Source organism: Arvicanthis niloticus, chromosome 2, assembly GCF_011762505.2.
Source record: "Arvicanthis niloticus isolate mArvNil1 chromosome 2, mArvNil1.pat.X, whole genome shotgun sequence".
NCBI lineage: Eukaryota > Metazoa > Chordata > Mammalia > Rodentia > Muridae > Arvicanthis > Arvicanthis niloticus.
In genome coordinates, this window is record NC_047659.1 from 110827356 (window position 1) to 110848414 (window position 21059).

General features: G+C 39.1%; 2 protein-coding genes across 16 annotated transcripts in view; one reads left to right on the forward strand and one right to left on the reverse strand.

The window, feature by feature from the left end:
- The window catches only part of Macrod2 (mono-ADP ribosylhydrolase 2), a 1857339-nt gene that overhangs the window by 242369 nt on the left and 1593911 nt on the right, over positions 1-21059 (forward strand). The window lies entirely within an intron of this gene.
- On the reverse strand, positions 5811-19199 carry Flrt3 (fibronectin leucine rich transmembrane protein 3). Of its 2 annotated transcripts, XM_034494737.2 has the most exons (3): positions 18953-19199; positions 10854-11051; positions 5811-9390 (listed from the first exon to the last, which is right to left on the reverse strand). In XM_034494737.2, exon 3 carries the CDS (start codon positions 9343-9345, stop codon positions 7396-7398), a length of 1950 nt encoding a protein of 649 aa, XP_034350628.1. In that variant the 5' UTR covers positions 9346-9390; positions 10854-11051; positions 18953-19199; the 3' UTR covers positions 5811-7395. The 2 variants fall into 2 exon arrangements, with proteins under 2 accessions (XP_034350628.1, XP_076785963.1); XM_076929848.1 differs by lacking the exons at positions 10854-11051; positions 18953-19199 and adding an exon at positions 10303-10844.

Genomic DNA, 21059 nt, shown 5'->3' on the forward strand with positions numbered 1-21059 from the left:
ATACATGTAATAAGTATTCCACCAAAACTATAATATATACTGAACATCTTTTCCTCTCTCTGCTCACCACCAAGTTCCATAAGTACAAATTCTTCATATAACATTGGGAATGACCTTGTTCTTCAAGCAATCAGAGTGACTTTTTTGAAATGGGCACCAGACCTGGCTGAAGTCAGGGTTTGTTTACCACATTTATTCCTTCTTCCCCCATTCTTCCCACCTCCCTCTTCCTGTCTCCATTTGCCTCCCCTCCTCTCCCCCAAGTTCTTCATCTTTTTCTGTTCTCATTCTTGCTATGCTTATTCCACTTTTCTTCCTCACCTCTCTCTATTCCTTATTTTCCCCCTTCTTCCTCCCCTCCTCTCCTCTCATCTGCTCTTTCCTCCTCTCTCTTCCCCTCCCCTCCCTCTCTTCTCCCTTTCCCTCCTCTTTCCTCCCCACTTCTTCTTGTCTCCCCTCTTCTTACCTTCTCTCCTCCTCTTCCTTCTTCCCCCCTCTTCCTTGTGGCCTGCCTTGTCAGAGGATTTCATTTAAATGAACTTGAGGTCCCACTTTTTTTCCCTCTTTCCTTCAGATTTTCTGTTTCCATTACTGAATGTGAATCCCTCTGACATTCCTTCAATCATTAAACACTCTAGGCTTACTCCCTACATGAAGTTTGTAAAATCTGTTCCCTGTGCTCAGACCTCTGTGTATATCCTGCTCACATGTCTGACTTCTCCCTGCCCCCAGTCTTCGGCTTTCCCTTAACTACACAACACAGACTCTCTAGTCACACTCACCACAGTAGTGATTTTAAAAGCACCTTCCACACAGTTTCTTTTTATATGCATTAAATTTTTGCTTAATGTACAAATTTCTGTACTTTGCCCCCCTAGAATATCTACATTGGTTTTGTTTGGTATATCCAGCTCCAGAAGTAGTTATTGAGGAGGTACTTAGTAAATCCTTGTTGAATGAAGGCATATTTCTGTAATTTTTGAAAAGTCTTAGTTTGCGCAATCTGAAAAACAGGGAAAAATTCTTATGTGAATGGTACTGTCATCATCATCAGAAACATAATCAACAATGCTTGTGCCCAATCTATGTATAAAAGATCACTAATATGTATAAAAATATTTTAATAAAAGACCTTTGTTAGGCTTTTGTTTCACCCAGACTTTCCTGGATGTATATTTTAACACTAATCCCCACTTCAAGGGTATAAAAAACGAGAAGTTGCATCAGTGATATGAACTGGCTTCAGCTTTGCAGTATCAAAATTACCCAAGCCATGGTTTACATTCAGCAGGGTAATTACTTTGGGTAGTAATTGTCTAGACAGTCCTCCCTCCCCTCTAGCCAACTGGCATTGAAAACCAAGTACTGCTTTTGTGTGTGTATACAATCAGGCTGTAAAATCCTATTATCCCCATTTCCACAGCACTGTGGCTGCTTGCTTGCTTTTGAAGCCTCTTATGGGAGGTTGGGGTGTGTAGAGGAAGAAAAAGAAAGAAAAAAAAATGAAAAAAGAAAGTTTTCTAGGTAACCCAAAGGTGTATTCCTAATCTCATTGTGCTCAGGTAATGTAAAAGATGGGAGGAACACATCCGTGACTGTCATATACCTTCAACTAGAGTCCCATGATACTTGTGGGAAAGCCCATGAAAGTATTTTGGGGGGCATGTGGAGGCAGCTAGAAATGCTTCTGTGTGGGGTTTGAAATGAAGTTGGATTTAATTCTGTTCTGATGCTCACAAAAGAGAGCAAGACCAACTTACTTTCTTGAGTCCTCTGTTCAGAATGTACAGGCTGCTTAAGACATGTGCTGATTTCTCCCCAGCTGCAGACGCTGTGCCCTGCTCAACCCCTCTTGTTGGTTCATGCTTTACATCCAGTCTTTCTCCATCTTTTTTTGTGGGGTGTGTGTTCTAGTTTTCCAGGTAACTGAAATTCTTCTTAACATTCTTTCCGTACCTTGACTAATTGACAGAGAGGATAACATCTCTGTTTTCTGCCAAATCTCTCACTACCACTGTGTAATGTAATGGTGGTGACGGGAGAGGGCTGGGGTTAGAGTGCGGAATATAAGCAGCCTGTGTTAACAAGTTTTTCTAGACTCCTTGAAGGATCTGTTTTGTCACTACTCCTTCTTTTGACATCATGTCTTACCTAATTCCATCCCCCTCTCCATTTTCTTTGTCTTTGGGACATATCCCCATCTTCAGATTGAGCCTACCATGCCTCTGCATTATATCCATGCTTCACGTTGCTCTGAGTGACTGACTTGCTTCTTGCTAGACTCTTCCCTACATTGCCAAGTTTCTCCATCATGGCCTTTACCTTGATCCAAGACACATCCATGACTTGGGTATCTCTTGAACTTTTTCAATTTTCTTTTCTATTCAGTTGACCTCACTGTAAATTCTGATCTCTCCATGTCCCCTCTTTCTGTGCTCAATAAATCTCTTCATTGATATTTGATGAAACCCACCTTGCCCTCACACTGACCTACCAAAACCCCTTCACTCTTTTAGTTCTTTAGAAGAATTATCTTAATCATTATTTTTATTTTCTTTGTTTTGTATTAACTTGTCAATATCTTTGAGGCCTCAACCCTATTACTCTGCAAATGGGTGCTAGGGGGAAGGGGAACACTGTTTTCCTATTTTCAGTAGTATCTTCTAATATAATGGTGTCATAGATACATTTTTAACAACTTCTTTAAAAAAGATTCTAGTTCTTTGACTTCATGTTTTCTTCCCATGCTTATCTTCCTTGTTTGTAACTTTCTTCCCTTCATTCCTTTCTTTCTTCTTTCCTTCATTCTTTTTTCCTTTTTTCTTTCTTTTCCCCTCTCTTCTGTGTGTGTGGGGTGGTTGGGTATGGTAGGTATGTGAGTTGTGTTTGTATTTGTGTGTCTTGCATGGTTGTGATTGTGCCGGTGCTTGCCCCTTTGCCCTTGGGTGTGGAGACCAGAGAAAGTTGTTACATGTCTTCCTTTCTCTCTGCTCAGCTTTGTTCCTTTAAAAAGTCGCTCACTGGAGAAGATGCTTGTCATTTGGCTTGTGTGGTTGGCCAGGCTGCTCTCAGGATCTGAAACCTGAGTCTCCCTGCCAGTGCTTTGGCTACAGGCACATGTATGGATGGTAAGCTTTTTACATGGATTCTAGACATTTGAACTCAGGTCCTCAAGTTTAAAAAGGGTGTATTCCTAGTCATGAAGCCATCTTCCTAATTTTCTCTTTTCTTTTGTTTAATATTTGTTTTAATTATTTTTCTTTTGTATCCTTACAGAAGAGGGGCTGTTTCTTTGATTCATGTCTTGTGTCTCTGTTATCTTCCTGTAGGCTGTCTCATCCAACCTCTCAACTTTAATAACAACCTGTGATTATATAGGCTTCCTTTCCTGATGCTGACCATTTGTTTCTTGACCTGGTTTCTTACAGACATTGCCAGAGTACTAACTTTAAAATACTTTGAACTTAAGGTGATTTTAAATGACCACCTGACCTGCTCTTGAGGGTTAAAAGAACAATATTAAAAATCAGAAGGCAAACCTGTGCTTTGCATAATCACCCATTCAAGACCAACAGACACAAAAATCTTACAAATTGGATCACTAAAATTGTCTTCCATCTTCCCGAGTTATCTTACCAAATGTGGCTCACTGGTGCTGAACAATACCTGTCGCTTGCTTACAGAGCTGTACTCAGTTCTCTTTCGTATTAGCCTTCCCTTCTCACCCTGCTCCAGCTCTCTCTTAACTGCAAAACTGTTGGTCTGACAGTGCATCTGCTGCTGGATTTTCCTCCCTCACCTAAAATGTTCTTCAGGTGTATTGACTTTTTACACATTTGCTTAAAAACTATGCCCCTTCCCCCAATTGCTTAAAAACAGTGGCCCCAAACCATCAGGGCAAATGTAATAACTTGGAATTCAATGCACCACAAAGCCTGGCATAACAAACAAACCACCCAATGAGCAGAAAGCAGCAACAAAACTAAACTCCTCACTTTGGGTCTACTTCCTCTGCAGAGTGTATTTTATCTACACTGTTACTTTTTCTCCAAATCGCTTCTAAATCAGTGTCTGCAGTCTTCACCCACACCAACCTGTGCCTGGAAGATTTTAACTCTGCAAGTCTGCCCTGAGGCATGGTTGCCTTAATAAAATCATTCCCTCTTGATTCTGACTGATGCCAGGGTTCAGGCTATTGACCATTTCGTCTCCGTGATTTTTGCTCAACACTTTTCCTCCATGGCAAATATCTTGCTTTTCTTGTTTTCTTGTTATATTCCTTCCCACCCCTAGCCCTAGTTTTACCTTATTCCTCAGGTCTTCTCTGATCTATTCAAATATGTAATTGTTTTTCTCTATATATTGAAAAACTAATAACTTTTTTCCTGCTAATGCTGTGAACCATAAACCTGCAGCCAAAAGGTACAATCCTTGTAATTTCCATACTGTGTGACATTTCCTAATCATGATAAGTGGAAGAAAGGAATGTTAAACATCAGGATTGTTTTCAACAGCAGATGAGCTCAAGAAAAATAATTCAGTACTAGATGCTTTTTTTTTTTTTTCCAACACCCACCCTCTAAGTTACTTTAGAACATCCACAGATCTCTAGGGATTCCTCCTGGAACTGTCCTGCTGCATGAAGCCATAAAATGTGCTTCAGTCAGAGACTGTGGTTAGGAAGGCATTGTTTCTCACTAGTTCCCCTGACCCAGGGGAATACTTTTAATAAGTCAGCCCTGCTGACAGGCAGAGAACAGTGCTTTTTTTAATGGGGAGCCAGAGTCGGTGCAGTAATTTCATGCAGTTACAAGTTACTGCATCTAAGAGCAATTTATGATATTTTTGTTAAACATTTGGTAAAAACCAGTGTGAACATTTCATTCAGGACATTTAGAATGCATATATAATTCGGTAATCTCTTGCCTTTGAAGGTGGAGACTTGAAGCTAAGTAAATAGTAAATTTTTACCTACTTGGTATTGTGTATATTTTTATGTAGAACATGCTTGGATTTATTTTACATAAAATAATAAAAAGGAGTATAAAGCATATATAAACTTTTTGTGCTTATCAAGTTTAAGTAGTTGGAAAATAGTTGATATAATCCATTTTTCACTTTCTATAACCAATGTGTTTCTTGTGTCTTCATAAACTACCCAGTGCTTTTCCTGACTTCGGCAGACCTGTAATTGAACTTCTCAAAACCTAGAGCTAAGTCAAACTCCCTTTGGAAAATGTTCCCCATATTTAGTATCGACTGTACTTTTCAGTCATTCATAGAAAATCCTCTGTAGCAGGAAGTCAAAAGAGAAATTGTTGGATAACATTTTGAAGTTGTTGAATAAGAAGTAAGGTTTCCAAGTTAGTCGTGGATCTGTGTCAGTAGGGGGGAAGCCACAGTGTCTAAGAAGCCTCTGGGAACACAGTAGTTTTCTCAGACATAACAGAAGGAACAAACAGAGCAGCATGCCGTGTAGCTTCTCATCACATCTGAGGGGCACAATGGCCCTGGGCTGCTGTTTTAGTAGTCTACTCTAAACATAGAGATAGCCACTGAGCCACAGCCTTTTGATTAGATGCTACAACTATTAAGGGTGGATAACAGATTTCAAATATTTTGATGCCACCTCACTCTCTCAAAAGGATATTTAAAACCATCTCTTCCAAAACCACCTTTAAAGCGTCAGCTCAGACAATGGCAGCAGTGCTCCTGAGACAAAGACATTAAAACCACTCGAGTTTTTCATCTACTGAGTGAATATTTATCCGCAAAATACCGACTCTTTGAAGTAAAAATGATACGCAACCTCAAGATACCACTATTTCTTTTATTTGTACCCAACTTTTATTTTTATGCCTAGAAAAATACATGGGGTTGTTTAGGACTCATGTGCTGGCAATTTTCTACTTTTAGTGATGGTAACATAGTCCCAAAAGCAAGCACAATTATTCTGTTTTTCTTAAGTTTTATTCAGCAATAAGACCATAATTTTTCATATTTAAGGAAGTATGAAAAATTTGTCGAATTTCAAAAGCTGAATACATGTAGCGTTGGATCAAGGCACATACAAGACTGGCCAAAGGGCGTACAGTGCACTTTGGTTTTTTTTTTTTTTTTTCGTTGAAAAAAAATTATGGCAACAAAAAGTGGTATGGTTTTTAAACAAGTAATAGCTCACAATTCAGTAGGAAGCTGTAAAGAAATGTTACATTACAAGTCCATTATGTAATATCTGGAAAACTGTGACAGTAATGGGCAGTATTTTCCACCATGGTAAAAGTAAATTGAATATTTATGTACAGTGTTCAAGCATCTCATGTAAGCCAGATCTACATTTGATATCTAGTGTTTTATTTTTTTCTCTGAAATTCTCACTTTCTTACAGCACTACTTTCTCTGGATCACTGAGAGAATTGCTGATGTAACACTACCTTCTTAAAACTATGCAGACGGTTGTTCTCGGACATCCTTTATAAAAATAATCATAAACACTAACAATTCTGTGTTTAGGATTCCACTTTTTCAAGAGCCTGGATGGTCCAGGCAAAAACCAAGATGCAGTTCTAGTATATGTATTGATTACACTACAGAAGTCTAAGTTGTCATGGTTTTTTTAAGTACGTATACTCCCTGCACTTATATGATTGTTTTTGTGAAGTCCTTTATTCTTGAAGCTCTGCTGACAGCAGCTTTGACAGCCGACTCCTTCCCATTGGTTTTATGCCAACTGGTGTATTCAGTTTAGAAACTATGCTCAACTTCCTTAAGGATATATAATTTGCTTAGGGTAAAAATGAGAGGTGCAGCAAGTTTGATACTGCCCGTTATGTCACAGATTTTGATTTATTGAATACCACTGTGATAATACAAATTTAACCATTGGAACATTATTTCATAACTAGCTCTTAAAATTTATTTTGTCATCCAGCCAGGTTTTTCTCTTTTTTTTTTTCTTTTTTACATCGTATTAATACCAAAGTGAAAAACGGCCTGTGCTTATACTACAAGGGTTTCATGTGAACGCAGTCCTGATTGTTCAACACAGCGGGAAAATTCACTTTCACAGTCAACAAGTCATCTTACTCAGTAGAACACAAAGTAAATGGTTTATAACTTCAATATCTGCAAGGAAAATACAGTACAAATTACTAAAAAATACTAAAATAGAGAATTGTGTTCAGGCATTCCCACTACATCAACCGCAGCAGCAACCTGAAATCTGAAACTTTTAATAAAAAGTTCTTAAATATAAATTATATGGCAAATGTACAGTACATTGCTTTTCTCAGTCTCTTTTCCAGTGTTTTGCAGTAGAACAGAGTTGCTACCATCACCTTTTTTAGGTTTTTTTTTTAAAAACCCGAGAACAGTCTGGCGTGGGACCTCCTTGCATCATGAGTGTGAGTGGTCTGAGTCTGGAATCCCACTGTCTCTGTAGCTCCGGTTACTACTGCTCTCACTGAGGTTGTTTTTGTACAGATTCATCCCATTTGGAGGAAATATGGTGTGTATTACAAACTCCTCCTTGGAGATGGGTTCATTGCTTATCGGTAGCATCTGGAAAGAAGTTTCCCTGATTTCCAGGATGGAGTTGTCTTTCTTAGTACCGGCTTCTGCATAGTCATCCTTTCTCCTCCTCCCTTTGCTGTACGCACAGTTCCGTGAGAACAGTGACCCGTTCCTATGCACATACCAACACACCAAAGCAAGGAGGGCGATGCTTACCAGGGCCACAGCCCCACCAATGATGGCGGCCAAAGGTAAATTTGGATTTTTGTAAGGTTCTTTCTCTTGCTCTCGATTGAGGGTGGTTGTGGGGTTGTACATTCGAAGAGGGGCAGTTTGGGTCTCAATACAAACAGGCGTTTCATCAAACAGGTAAAGGTTACTGGTTTCCATGGGAACCATGCATACTCTATATGGTGACTCAGGCTCTAGGGCTGTGACCAAGTATTCACTGCGTTCTCCTGTTACGATCGTTTCTGTTATAGATCCAAAGGCTGGGCTATGGCCCAGTTTAAGCCAGCTGAGTCGCAGAGCAGTCATAGGCAGAGCAAGTCTCCAGGATATGTGGATTGTGTCAGGGGTGACCGACTTCACAGTAATTAAAATTGTTTTCCGTGAGGGGCTGCTTGTAGTTCGCTGATCCTTATTGAGCTTGGGGTTTTTAATATCTGGTTGTTTGGTCACAGGAGCTGGCCACTGTCCTTGAGCAGGATATGCTGTGTTAGGTATTGCAGTGGTTATCTGAATGGTGCTCACACTCCCACTGTCTTTACAATCAAACAGTTCTGCACTGAGGTCCTTGATAGCCATTCCACGGACCTTTTCCGGGGCTTGGCACATGAGCCCACGCACGTTGACCTTCACAGGTAGCGACTGCAACCAGTCTCTTACCCATTTCATCTTGCACCCACAATACCAAGGATTGTTGCGAAGAATCAGTTGGGTTATATTGTCCAAATCATCAAAGATACCCTGAGGTAAATTGCTTAGGTTATTATTGGACATATCGAGTCGATACAGCTGCCTTAAATAAGAAAAAGCATTTGGGGGTACCCGGTTGATATGGTTGTCTTGAAGGTAAAGCTTCCTCAGGCTTGTACCAGGAAGGTTCACCGGTGCTGCTGTCAAAGAATTCCTCACCAAGGACAGTTCTGTTAAGTTTACTAAGTTGAAGAAAACTTTGTCACCCAAGCCGTGGTTGTTCAACAAGTTTCCATCTAAAACCAAGCGTTTCAGGCTTGTGAGACCGTGAAGTGACGGGGAAGAGATAGTTGATATGCGATTGTCATCCAGGCGTAATTCCTCAATAGTCCTGGGCAACCCCCCCGGGATTGTGCTAAGATGGTTACGGGACAGAAAAAGCAGCCGCAGATAGTTGCTGTCTCGAAATGCTCCCTCTTCGATGCTAACAGCTGAGACTGAGTTATCATCCAAGTGTAACTCTTCCAGATACGGAATTTTCGAAAGTGAGTCATACGTGATAGTTCTTATGTTATTCTCCTGTAAATGTAATTCTTTTACATACTTTGGAAGGTTGGTAGGAAATTCATCTAAACTGTTGTGGTATAGGTATATTCTTTGTACTTTCAGCAAGTTCTTCAAATCTGAAGGAATCCCAACATTGTTTATTTGGTTGTTCTGAAGGTAGAGTGTTGTAGCATCCTCTGGAATTCCCACTGGAATGGATGTCAGAGAGCGATCGTTACAGTAAATGAAACCCGCGTCACAACGACACACAGATGGACAGGATTTAGCCATAGCTGACAGAGGTGCCACTTGGAAGAATAGCCCAATTCTAGTCCCGATGAGGAAGAGGCTCCAGGCTGGGCTGATCATGGTCAGCAGTGTTGAGGTCTTTATTATAGCACACAGCTTCTGTTACTACAATAGAGTAAGAAACAAGAGAAAACAATTAGGCCAGAACACTGAAGTGTCTTAAGAATAGATGTGGAAACGAAGATATCTGTAACCAATTTCCGTATTTTAATTTTCAGAGGAGTATGCCAGGATTCATTACTCTCTACCAACAACCACACTCATATCATTTCTTTACCCTGAGTGTCTCTGGAATATAAGTTTATTACCATGTTTAAATCTACTTTATTTTAAAATGTTACATGTAATTAAATAGCCAAAATATTTTAAAGTATAATTTATATCTGATTCAGCTAGTCATGAAGGTTATCAAATTTCTAACTTTTAATTTTTATAGAAACTACTTAGAAGAATATAATTTGTAATATATATATATATATATATATATATATGCAGTGTTTTCTGTCTCCTTTGACAAACTATCATAAAGTATAGAAATATGTAATAATTAGCTACACATCTCTTGAGTTCTTTAATTTCAGTAAAGTATTTGCTTTGGTTATTATATTATTTAATATTAATATTAAATATTGTTTCAAAGGCATTTCTGGGAAGAAAATAAGAAGGAATAGTTCACTCACTTTAGGAAAAGAAATATTCATATGTGGAGCTGGTGAAAATGGAAAATTCCATTTTATGCTAACCTTTTTTCCTGTACCTATTTTTGTCATATTTAATGCTGCATGATTTAATAAGCTGATCCAGTTTTTGGATTTTTTTCAGTCTCAAAACATGTTTTAACAGTGCATTTATCTGTTTTCAAATTCTAAGCAAGAATGATTCAAGTTTTCCCAAGGGCTAAAGAATTATAGATTGATGTGAATATACTATGTGTTATTCTCTCTTCTGCAAGTCTTGGTATTAATTAGCCTTTATAATTTTAGGCATGAAGATAAAATAGTTTGATATTTTTCCTACCTTCTTGAATGATGTAAGTAATTTGGGTGACAGTCCAATGCACATATGCTACTTTCTTGGTGAGGGGCTGGGACTTTAAAACTCTTTAGTCCTTGGCAACGTTCTTCACTGTTTATTCAAGTAATTCTATGCCGCACACACCTCCAGATCAGGCTTGCTGCTGCCAATGAACATTCCAGCTGTGGTTCAGCATGGTGGGCAAGCTCATAAAAGTGGGGGCCAGAAACAACTCAGCCTCCGGTTACTATGTAGGACACATGGCTTCCTATTTGTTTTGTTTTGTTTTTTTCTTTCTGATAGTTTCAATGTGATGGCTCCTTTTGTATAGCTTAATTCCCTCAGTGGAAACTGCCCTCTTTGAAATTCTTATCGGCTCTTCTGTGCAATGTGGTCAGAGATAGTAACTTCAGATCCTCATGAAGAAAGCCATTCATGACGCTAAGGCCTGTGTAGTAATAGGTTTTCCAGGCAGTTACCCCCTCCCTTTATTCCCATCCAGGATTATCCAAGTATAAACTCTGTACAGTAGCTACATCCTGAGTTGTGATTACCTGCTGTGAAATAGCTATTTCTTCTGCTTCTTGCTGCTTTCTCAGAATTTCTGTTTCAGTCCCGTTCTACTAGAATGGGCGGAGTCTCTTTGAACAAGCAAAGGACACAGTGCAAGCAGTCTTCATGGAAGGAGAGGGAAGCACACCAAATTCCCTTTATATTTCTCTTCCTTAAAATGGGCCAGGACTGAGCACCTCCTGTGAAAGAAGAAACAAGTAACACAACTGATAGTGAAAAGTAGCACACCAGAGGGACTTCCTAGAGCTTTAACATCAATTAGTTCTTGGAAGCAATGCGTTGTTCATCATCCAGCGAAAGTGGTAGACCTACCTCTCTGTTTGTGCTTTCTACTTAACTATAAAAATTAAGTCGTAGCCAAAGATGAGATTGTCATCCAACTGATAACTCCCATTGTTAATTGATTCTTAGTGACACACACTTGAGTCCAGACACAGAGGCAAAATTACATTTAAGAAGCAGTAAGACCCTTTCAGGGCTTTAACATTCAGGCTAATGTCCTAAAGTTCACTTTCTGGTGCCTGGGCATGCGATGTTTTAAAAGTACATGCCACAGAGAGGAGCAGATGCATAGTGAAGTTCTTGATAAAAAGGCACTGTAATTACTCTGAATTTTTTAATACGGCTTTATAAATCACATGATCTACTACTTAAAGTCTGAAAAAGACTTGACTTTGCTGCTCTTCTTTTGATATGCCCAGAGCTCGAGTCATTGCCAGCGTTTTCCTAGCTGAAGAATGTGGGCACCCTCACCTTCCTCCTGTGGATATACCAGGAAACCCCAGGAAGCTGGAAACCCTAGCACTCAAGTGGTTTCACCCACATTTGTAACATACAGGTTCAAGTCACAGGACTTTTAAACTGTATTTTTAAAAAGGGAATACTACTGCAATTTTCTTTTACCACATTGAACTTGTCATTGTTTTGTTCCATCTATTTTCAGAGGAACTTAAGAAGGTATAGGAACCCGAGAAATCTCTCTTGGTTTAAACACAAACACGCTGCCCGCCCCTAACAATTTGTAGTTTTCATCCCTGAAAAAGGACTTTAGGCTTAGTTACAAACACCAGTCCTAAGCTGGTGACTGCTTTGCCCATCATTCTGATAGAAGACTCGTGAGGATATTTAGGGGGATGGACAAGGGTATAAGTGTGAGCATGGGTTACTCAGGTTGTCCATTCAGCACCTTTCATACATATATGGAACATTGGTATAACAAGAATATGTGACCACAAGATAAGGACTAAAGGAATCACTTGCTTCTCTGCCAGTTACTACCTAGCATCCAACAAGGACAGCATCTGCTCCAGAATTTCCTGAGAGTGTGTATTAACCAAGGCCACAGTTGGTGTTCCTATCTTTTGTTGCAAAATTCCCATTTCTTTCAGTTTGTCACTAGACACTAATGCTGTCATAGATTATACTCATACTAAATGAACTTGAAAATGGAAAATACACTTTTTTTTTTTAATTTAAGCAACCTAAAAATAGCAGTTGGCAAACAGATAAAGCAGACTCGTGTGTGGTGCAAAGTGCCTGCAGTGGAAAGTTTCAATGGTTTGTGTTTACTGTGAGGGTTTTTTGATTTCCTACTGGATTTCAATAGTGTATTTGCTTATACAATGTTGCCTTCTAAATGTGTGAGAGTGGGAGGACCAAGATGCTGAAATTATAACTCGAAAGTTACTTTTGCCATAAATGTTTTCTAACCCTGAAAGCAATCCAGCATATAAAATAACATGGTTATTTCAAGGCAAGGAGACAATCACTTCAGTTAACTTGCATTAGAAATTAATTTAAACCTATTATGCTACTAGCAAGTGAGAACGTGTGTAAAGTGACTGGTCATCAAGTACTTCGGATGCTCCAGGGGCGTTGGTAAGGCCGGGCATACTTCAGAGGTTAGATGCTGAACCCACTGAATGGGACTTGAAATGCATGATTGTTCTGAGTCGTGACAAACCACAGTGTGATGTTCGTAATGAGAACTGGGGATAAAATAGCTTTAGTAGCTGCTTTTAAAAAATGAAGAAAAATCTCAATTATATCTATTTTGCTGAACTAGGCTTTAAGAATATATGCATTGATTTCTCTCTCTCTCTCTCTCTCTCTCTCTCTCTCTCTCTCTCTCTCTGTCTCTCTCTCTCTCTCTCTTGAGCCAGAGATGTAATAAATGTTAATGTGAAAACAACGGTTAAGGAATTTAACCTGTTCCACGCTTGCTTATGAAGTTGCTAGGCTAGCACTGCAATCTCAACATCCACCATTCATACAAAAGTGGAAATAGTGTGGACTGGCAGAAAACCTTAAGCCTCACTAAAGCAAGGGGAAAATGCCATTCACTCCCTCTCAGATTTCATTAAAACTCAAAGCAAAAGCATAGAAGTAAATGCCTTCTTAGAAAAGGGTAGCCTCACAAATAGACTCCCAGGTCAAAACTGTTCAGCTTATGGTTCACCTTATGACTGCATTTTATATGATTTTATAGCCTCTTCATATTTCAAACTATAGTGCTAACTAGGGATTTTGTCATATTTAATGTAATAATGATCATAAGCAATCCAACTTCTGTACCTACGCTTGGTATCTGAGCTGGATTGCCATAGTCACAGGCATGTACCTTGTAGGTAAATGTGAATGGTGAAAAGCAAAAGTTGTGAATGTTGTGGCCAGCTCCACAGCACTGGCTTCAGAGCTCTCTGCATGGGCTTGAAAAAGGCCGTCACTTCTGAACAAAAAGCAATCCATCCTCTAGAAAAATATTGCTACTGGTAACTTGGGGGAAAAACATAAACAGGGCCCTTGTACTTAGTGACGTGTTCTAAAATTATGTTTAATGTAATCATTAAGTATTTAACACTTAAGCCTCAGCTAAAGGAAACACTCACCTTAATGATGAAACAGATTTTTTTTTAACATGCATCTTTTGATTGTTTCTTTTCAAAATAATAGTTTAAAAAGTTATTTTAAAAAAATGGTTTATAACCCCAACCCAGTCTGGTCTCTAATTTATTTTCATAACATATCCAAGAAGCTACATGAATAGATAAGAATGCTGTCCTTTGGAGACACTTTATCAAAACTAATAAACATTAATAAGTTGTTTCTCAATAAGATGCTAGCATGTAAATAAAATCAAGAACTCGATGCAATGTGCTTGGTTACATGATCCCTTTTCTTTCAGTGGACAAAGACTTTGAATGGCAAAGTATTTCTTAGGTTTGGGGAATATAAGTTAGCTTAAAGTAAAGTTATGGGGCATAATGATAGCTTTGTAAATCTGGAATTTACTACCTTTTACCTAAGTTGATTTTGATCTAACTCGTTTGATCAATACTCTATAAAGAAAATTTGCATGGAGTTAATGGTGTGAGATGTGAGTTCTGTTTTATTGATTTGCCTTCACAGAATGATTTCTTAATGGCAGGAACTTTTTAAAAATATTAACTTTAAAAATACTATGGCATTTAGAATTTGCACTCAAAATTTGTTACATTAAGTACAAATCTTGATATTGGAGACAACACGTGCTTACTCAAATCGGTGTTTGTGAATGTTTTGAGCTAAATTGCAACGTACACGAACAGCATCTAGCATATTAGGGAAGTAATTTACTTATGAAGGTGAAAATCGCTCACCTAATGAGCAGCCTGTGAATACTGAGGTTCTGCAACAACAAACAATATTTTAAGTGAACTGTGTGTGTTGTGAAACTTGAAAACCGGACTCCATCAGGTTAGTTAAGAGTGATGGCAAAATGCTTTCCAAGCAACCTGTCTGCTAGTTAGGTTTTTCACCATCATCAGATTTCAGGAAGATCCCATTCCTTTGTTTAATGCAGGCAAGCAGAAGGACCTCTAGCTCTCCTCCTGAGAGTCAGGAAGTCTGCAGGGTTTGCAGAGAGGCCAAGGAAAAGCAAGTGGTGCCTTTTTATACTTGGTTTTGTCCAAACTCTCCTCAGACACGAAGGTTTTGTTTCATTTATAGGAAACAGAAGATTAAAAGTTCCAAAGCAAAAGGACTGCCCCACTGAGTTTGTCCTGAACGAATCTTAATTCTGCTTTTGCTTCGTTTCGTTTGTTGGTCAAGTGAAATCAAGCATCTTTAAGACAAAAGGATGGGGTGTTACCTTGTATCCCACCATAGGCTCTTCCTTTCATGATATTCAAGCCAGACTAAATGACTTAAACACCTAAGACCTGGATGAGGAAGGGAACTACTGAAAGAGGAGCTAAGCGACTCCGGCTCCAGGCCCAGACTGGGCTTTGAATTTCTGCTGACATTTGGGCAGCTGTAATGAAAGGTGCGAGTGCCTGCCTGTATTAAACCGGAAACGCTCTGACATTGCAAACCTAAAACTCCTCTTCCAGGGTGTGAATCCTACCTCTCTTTACATTTCTGGCCTTTAAAATTTCATGCATTAGTTCGACAACTCTTTATTATAGAGTCACTTGTGTGACAACCTCTGTTCCAGTTAGTGAGACCATCTAAAACTTGTAAAATACAATGCTTCCTCATGTCTGAGTAAGGTATGTATTGATTTAAAGTAGGTGAATAGGAAGAAAACCAACAGCACAGAAAGCTGATCAATCCATACTCCAGTGGCACACTTGAAAAAGCGGTGCTTAACCAAATGTGGTCTGAGGGTGTTCTCTTCAAAGTTGCCACGGTAACTTGTGCACGTGAAGTGAAAGAACAAAAGCTGTCATTGTCTTATCAAGTGAAAGCAATTTCTTCTTCTCCTCCTTGAGCAGACTAATACCTGGAAAGAGCTTTTCATACATCCCTGGCACTTGATTTTAGGGTGGGAACGAGACGATGCATATGCAAAGCATGGAAACGTGTTACCTATTGACTAAATTGTATTTTATGCCTTTTCCCTTAACATCTACTCTGTGGATTTGTGCTAACGGTTAAAACTCCCTCTTCTGCAGTATAAGATGGATTTCAAAACTGTCAAGATTATTGTGATGTTTATACAAATTTAGTGATGTTGATCTGTGTTTTGAAAGTGCTTTCTGAAAGGAATATGCTTATTTTGGATTTTAAAAAGGAAGGATTCTTTTCCAGAAAACAGTTTACCAGCCAGCCATCTCTTGGATGGAAACTGGTTTGTTGACTTTCAGAAAGTCCGAAGCAGTGGCATGTTAGAGGCCGAGGAACATCCCTTTTCTGCTCTGGAGAGAGAACGCCATTCTGCGGGCTGATATTGCTGAGAGATTTACTGTTGAGTTTTGCCCGCTGGGGGGAGGTACACTCTACCAGAACACTGCTTGCAGAAGCCGCAAGTCAGATGTTGGCTGCTGCTGGCCAGTTTTTCCCTGGTTTAATTACAACAAAGCCTCCCGTTGAGAAGAACAGTGAAGGCCTCTGGGGCCCAAGGTGGGGGTTGGAGGGATGGGGATCTAAGGGAGGAGGAGGAGGAGGAGGAGGAATCAAAGCTTTTGAAAAATTCACCAAATCCTATTCCCTCCTTGACTTCATTTATGGTACTCTTCATTGACATGAAACAAGTATTTACAATGCCTTTTACTGAACTGGTATGAATACAAGAATGCAAAAAAAGGTTAATACAGAATTTTTAACTTAGCTTTAGGTTTTGCCATTAATTACAATCTTTGTTATGTAGCCCACCCACCGTTAAAAGGGAAGAAGGTTGAGAGACTGACTGAAATGGCAACTCTACACTAAATATTTTTAAATGACTAGATTTAATATTCATGTGAATATCGGCCTATCATAACTAAAATGCAAGGAAGAAACATTCATATCATATTAAAATAAGGCATACTCCCAGCCCCTAACATTTTTTGGGTTTAAAACTGTTCGAAATAATCCAGAAAATGGCCAGTAATCTTGGCCTTGGCATGTGTGGCCAAGAAAAGCACAGGGGAGAATCTGCATTGCTTGTGCTTGCCTGTTTAAAGCTGATAATTGTATTTTTCATCTGGAGGGACTGACTGTTCATTAGGGTCTTGTGTCCCTAGGCAGGAGACGCTGAGTATAATTGGAGTTTCTATTTGATTGGGCGATATAGCCAGAGAAGAAACTGGGGTAAAGATAATTAATAGCTCGCTAACAAAGTCTGACAGCCACAAGATTTCAACCAAATTTATTTCACACCGCTTCATTTAGCTCTGAAAAAGTTTTGATAGAATCGGAGGCTCCTTAATTAACACTGGAAAGCAAAAGAAACATAGCTTCTATTAGCTGCCACATTTAGTTATGACAAATTTCCTGTTTTGTTTTGTAATTTTCTGTAATTTTTGTAAAAAAAAAAAAAAAAACTTTATTTGCTGTATCTCATAAACATTAGATTCAGGAATTGTTTAATTGGGCATTTTAAACCTAACCAGAATCGATTTTAAAAAGGGTATGCAAAGAAACAAAAAGCCCAATTAATAAGTGATCGATGCCACTATTAGAAAACCCTATTAATGAATTCACTATGTTTATTCATTTGCTAATATAGTTTCTGACCCTTGGGAGTTCTCTAGTAAAAAAAATAAACTGGTTTTTGTTGTTTGTTTGTCTTGTAGTTGAACACATGTAATGACATTTTTAACCCTTTTCCTCATTTTAGGTTGATAAATATATAGATGTATATGTATCCATATACACATATGTTTGAAGCTTAAATGGAATAACCAGTCTTTGCACAGTCATAACATTATGCTTGTTAATATTTGTAGTAATAATAATATTTTGTGGCACTTTAAAAGAATTGCCTTCTTTACTCATTTCCAAAGCGATGGGTGTCAGTCACCTGTCACTCTGAGTCAAGCTTAAGTGATTGTAGCCTGGGAGCTGACAGGTTCATCTTTTCTGTTTATATCGGTCAGGGTATTCTTATGCAGTTAGGGATGAATAAAGGAATAGCTACGGCTGAAGCACTTTTCATGGATTTGACCATGTTGTTTCATCCTAATAACATAGCAAATGTGTGCATTTTAAAGCATAGATTTATTGAGAACAATCAAAATAACTAATTATTGAAACCATTTGATTTCATAATTGGGAAAACACCAACATTTTCTATCTCCTTTTAATTCTAAATAAATAAGCCCCTTCCCAATGTTGAGAAAAGACGGGCCTGTTGCACTCTTTACCTTTATGCAACCATTTTGTTTCAGACATAATTTACTGAAAAACATTTTAAATTTAGATGCATTTAAATACGGTTTGGAAGCTTTGTGGTCTACACGCTTTCGTATCAATACAAGATTTTCCACTGTGTGCTGCAAGTGAAGGGACACTCTGCCTTTGCCATTTGATGTGGACTCCAGGCTTCCCTCCCCTGCTCCCCTCACTGCATACATCAAGCACGGCTTCCAGGGTGAGCTTTGTTAGTTTTTCTGAGTGGACTACCCAGTTACTATGCTAGTCACATTCTACACTCGCCCAAGCGATAGGCTTTGACATTCTCCCGGACTGGGAATATGGTTTGGCCCCGAGATTCTGAGTTGAATTTACTAGTTGAGATTCCCAAGCCTGAAATGCCTGAAGGAGCTGGGGCTGGATAAGCAGTGCAAGCTTTCAAATCTAGGTGTAGCTGTTAATCCTCTACAGAGGCATCTCGGTCTCCCAGCGCAGCTTTGCTGGCTGCGAGCAAGATGTATGCTTTTCATGTACTGCGTACTCATGGGCTGAGGGATTATTGATTTCTATCACAGTTATAGAAACAGCGATCGGTAATCATACCACACATACAGTACACACCAAGTTAGCGACCTTTCGCTTTTGTAGCCGAGAAAAATCTGCCTCTCCTGTCTCAAATACTCAACTTTCCAACTTGCAGTTTTCCGTGAAGCTCTGCGCGGATAGCAATTGCTTGAAACAGAGAGGAGCTATTTATTATTGTATTTTAAATGATTTAAGTCTGTAAGAAACTTCTCACATTCGGCTATTTTGTCAGACTTTCCCTAGCTGGCTTGCACGCACATCTTTGACCTGTCCTGCTGACAGAGCAAACGTGGCTACTTGGATTCCTCATGGAACCAAGCTAGTCATTTCTTTCGAGAGAGTAACAGCAAACGAAGTTTCTGGGACAATGATAAGAAAAAGCATGGAAAACACTTACCAGGAAGACGAGGAAAAAAAGCAATCCTTTATACCCTGCTGCTACAGCTGTAATTCCATTGCCTGTGAGTTGAAGTAAAAACCCTCCCCCGTCTCCGGAGCGCGGCATCCAGTGCACACAAAGCCACAGCAGCTGCAGCCTGAGCCGTCCTGCTTCAGATCACTCCTGCGCTGAAGACTGCGCGCGAGAGCATCCAGTTGACTGCGCGCAGCCCACCTCCAAGTCTGAAGTTTAAAGCTTCACCTCGCAGTGGTTGAGGAAGGGGGTGATGTCATAGGTGGGCAGGACTTAGCCCAGCTCTTGTTCAGTGAGGTAACTGGATAATCAGACAGATGAGCTTTGCCAACGCTAGAGGGGGTGAGAGAAGCCGAAATGAGCCTCTCAGCTTGCCAAAGCCGAGATGCCATTTGGTTTGTAGGTAGCAACTCTGGAATCTTCGCGCTCCCTAAAGTTTACTACTACAAGGTAGTGGTAGCACACTCAGAAAAACACAAGCATGCTAGAAAGATATTTATAAGATCACAATAGAGAAACAGGTGTCTGATGCCCAAGCCATCTGTACTGAAAGTAAGTTAACAAAAGTCAGATTATTTTTATTACATTACAATCGTATTATAACTGAGGAGAATGAAGGATGGCAATCCCAACTAATATTGATTTGGCAAATAAAGAGAAAGCAGGGTTAAATGATGATTTACCTAGGAGAAAGAAAGATAAGAGAACGACAACAAATACTGAAGAAAGTATAGTTTTATTGTTTTTCCCCCACTGTGCATTTTCACATAATGAAGATTGTTTCATGTACTACTAGAGAGACCACCTACATGTGTGCAAAAGGGTATACCTCTACTTTAGAACTAGGTAGATACAGTCACTCATATTTAAGAGTCTTCCCTAAAATTAAAAGGGTTGAGACTAAACAGAACCTTTTTAAAATGGCTTTTGCTGCTATGAGTATGGCTTCAGTCATCAATACCTTAAAATATCTGTTAGAGATGGTTCTTCCAGGATTAAATTATTTTAATTTGAGTACATGAATAAATATTGACAATTGCAAGACACTGAGATTTCTCTGCCTAATTAACAGGAATTTAAGACTTTAATTTCCAGGTATAATTTTACTATCGGTTTTCTGTTATTTGGACTTGTGAGTTTTCTCCTAAGTAAGTGAATGTAAGTGATGGATCTTGTTTCTATATTTACCCAAATGGCAATTTCTTTTAACTTCTTTATTTGCTTGATTCTAACAAGCTCATGATTTTATCCTTTTTAGGAAATGTTCTGTTTGTCTCTGGAGGCTAGTTGTCTATCTTAGGAGTATGTGGTTATTTTCTCTTCGTTAGCTTCATTTAGTTATTAACCTGTTTTTGGCAGCTGTTTGACCTTTAGAATTCCCCTCCAAGAATGGGTGCTATCCAGAGTGGAAGGTGACCCCTTGATAAGAGATGTTCTGACACCTATTGTTCTATGATTGCTCTCTTGCTGACTTCTGAGGAATGGCCCACTGAATGAAAGTAGGACTTTAGCATTTTAACATCTATTGAAAAGCCAGGTTCTTAGAAGTGTTCAGTAGTGCAGGTTAAACTGAGAGGTGACTGCTTGATTTTTGATGGAAGAAGTGGGCGTAACTGATAACCTCTCACGGAAAGGATGGGAGTGATTTCAGTTACTGAAAATCAAACACCTGGATTACATTATTTTTTTGAAATAATTCTTTCTAGAAGCCATTTTCAGATGAGAGTTGATTCTATTTAAAAAGGAAAATTTTGCTTGACCAAATTCCTGTGGGCTTATATCCATATTTAATCAGTCCTGTCTCCATTCAGCTGCCTGAAAGCCTTCAACAGAAAAGAAAGATAAATGGAAAGTTTGGGTTATGGGGCTCTTAAAGGAAAGCTGGCTGGCCTGGGAGAGAGGTGCTCAGAGGATTGATGCTATCCCCTAGTAGAGCATTTGCTATATGACCTCATATTTCCTGTTCCTTGCTTTGGTTGCATTACATGGAAAATGAAGACAGCGGGAATTTATTGAATGCCAGCTATGTATTCTGCCCCGCCTCCAAGCAGTGAATTAAAAATGTAGCATGTGCAAGAAATTGTTAAAAAAA

Excerpts from the sequence above, each read along its gene's own strand:
- Flrt3 (XM_034494737.2), bottom strand. The coding sequence starts at position 9,345 with ATGATCAGCCCAGCCTGGAGCCTCTTCCTCATCGGGACTAGAATTGGG.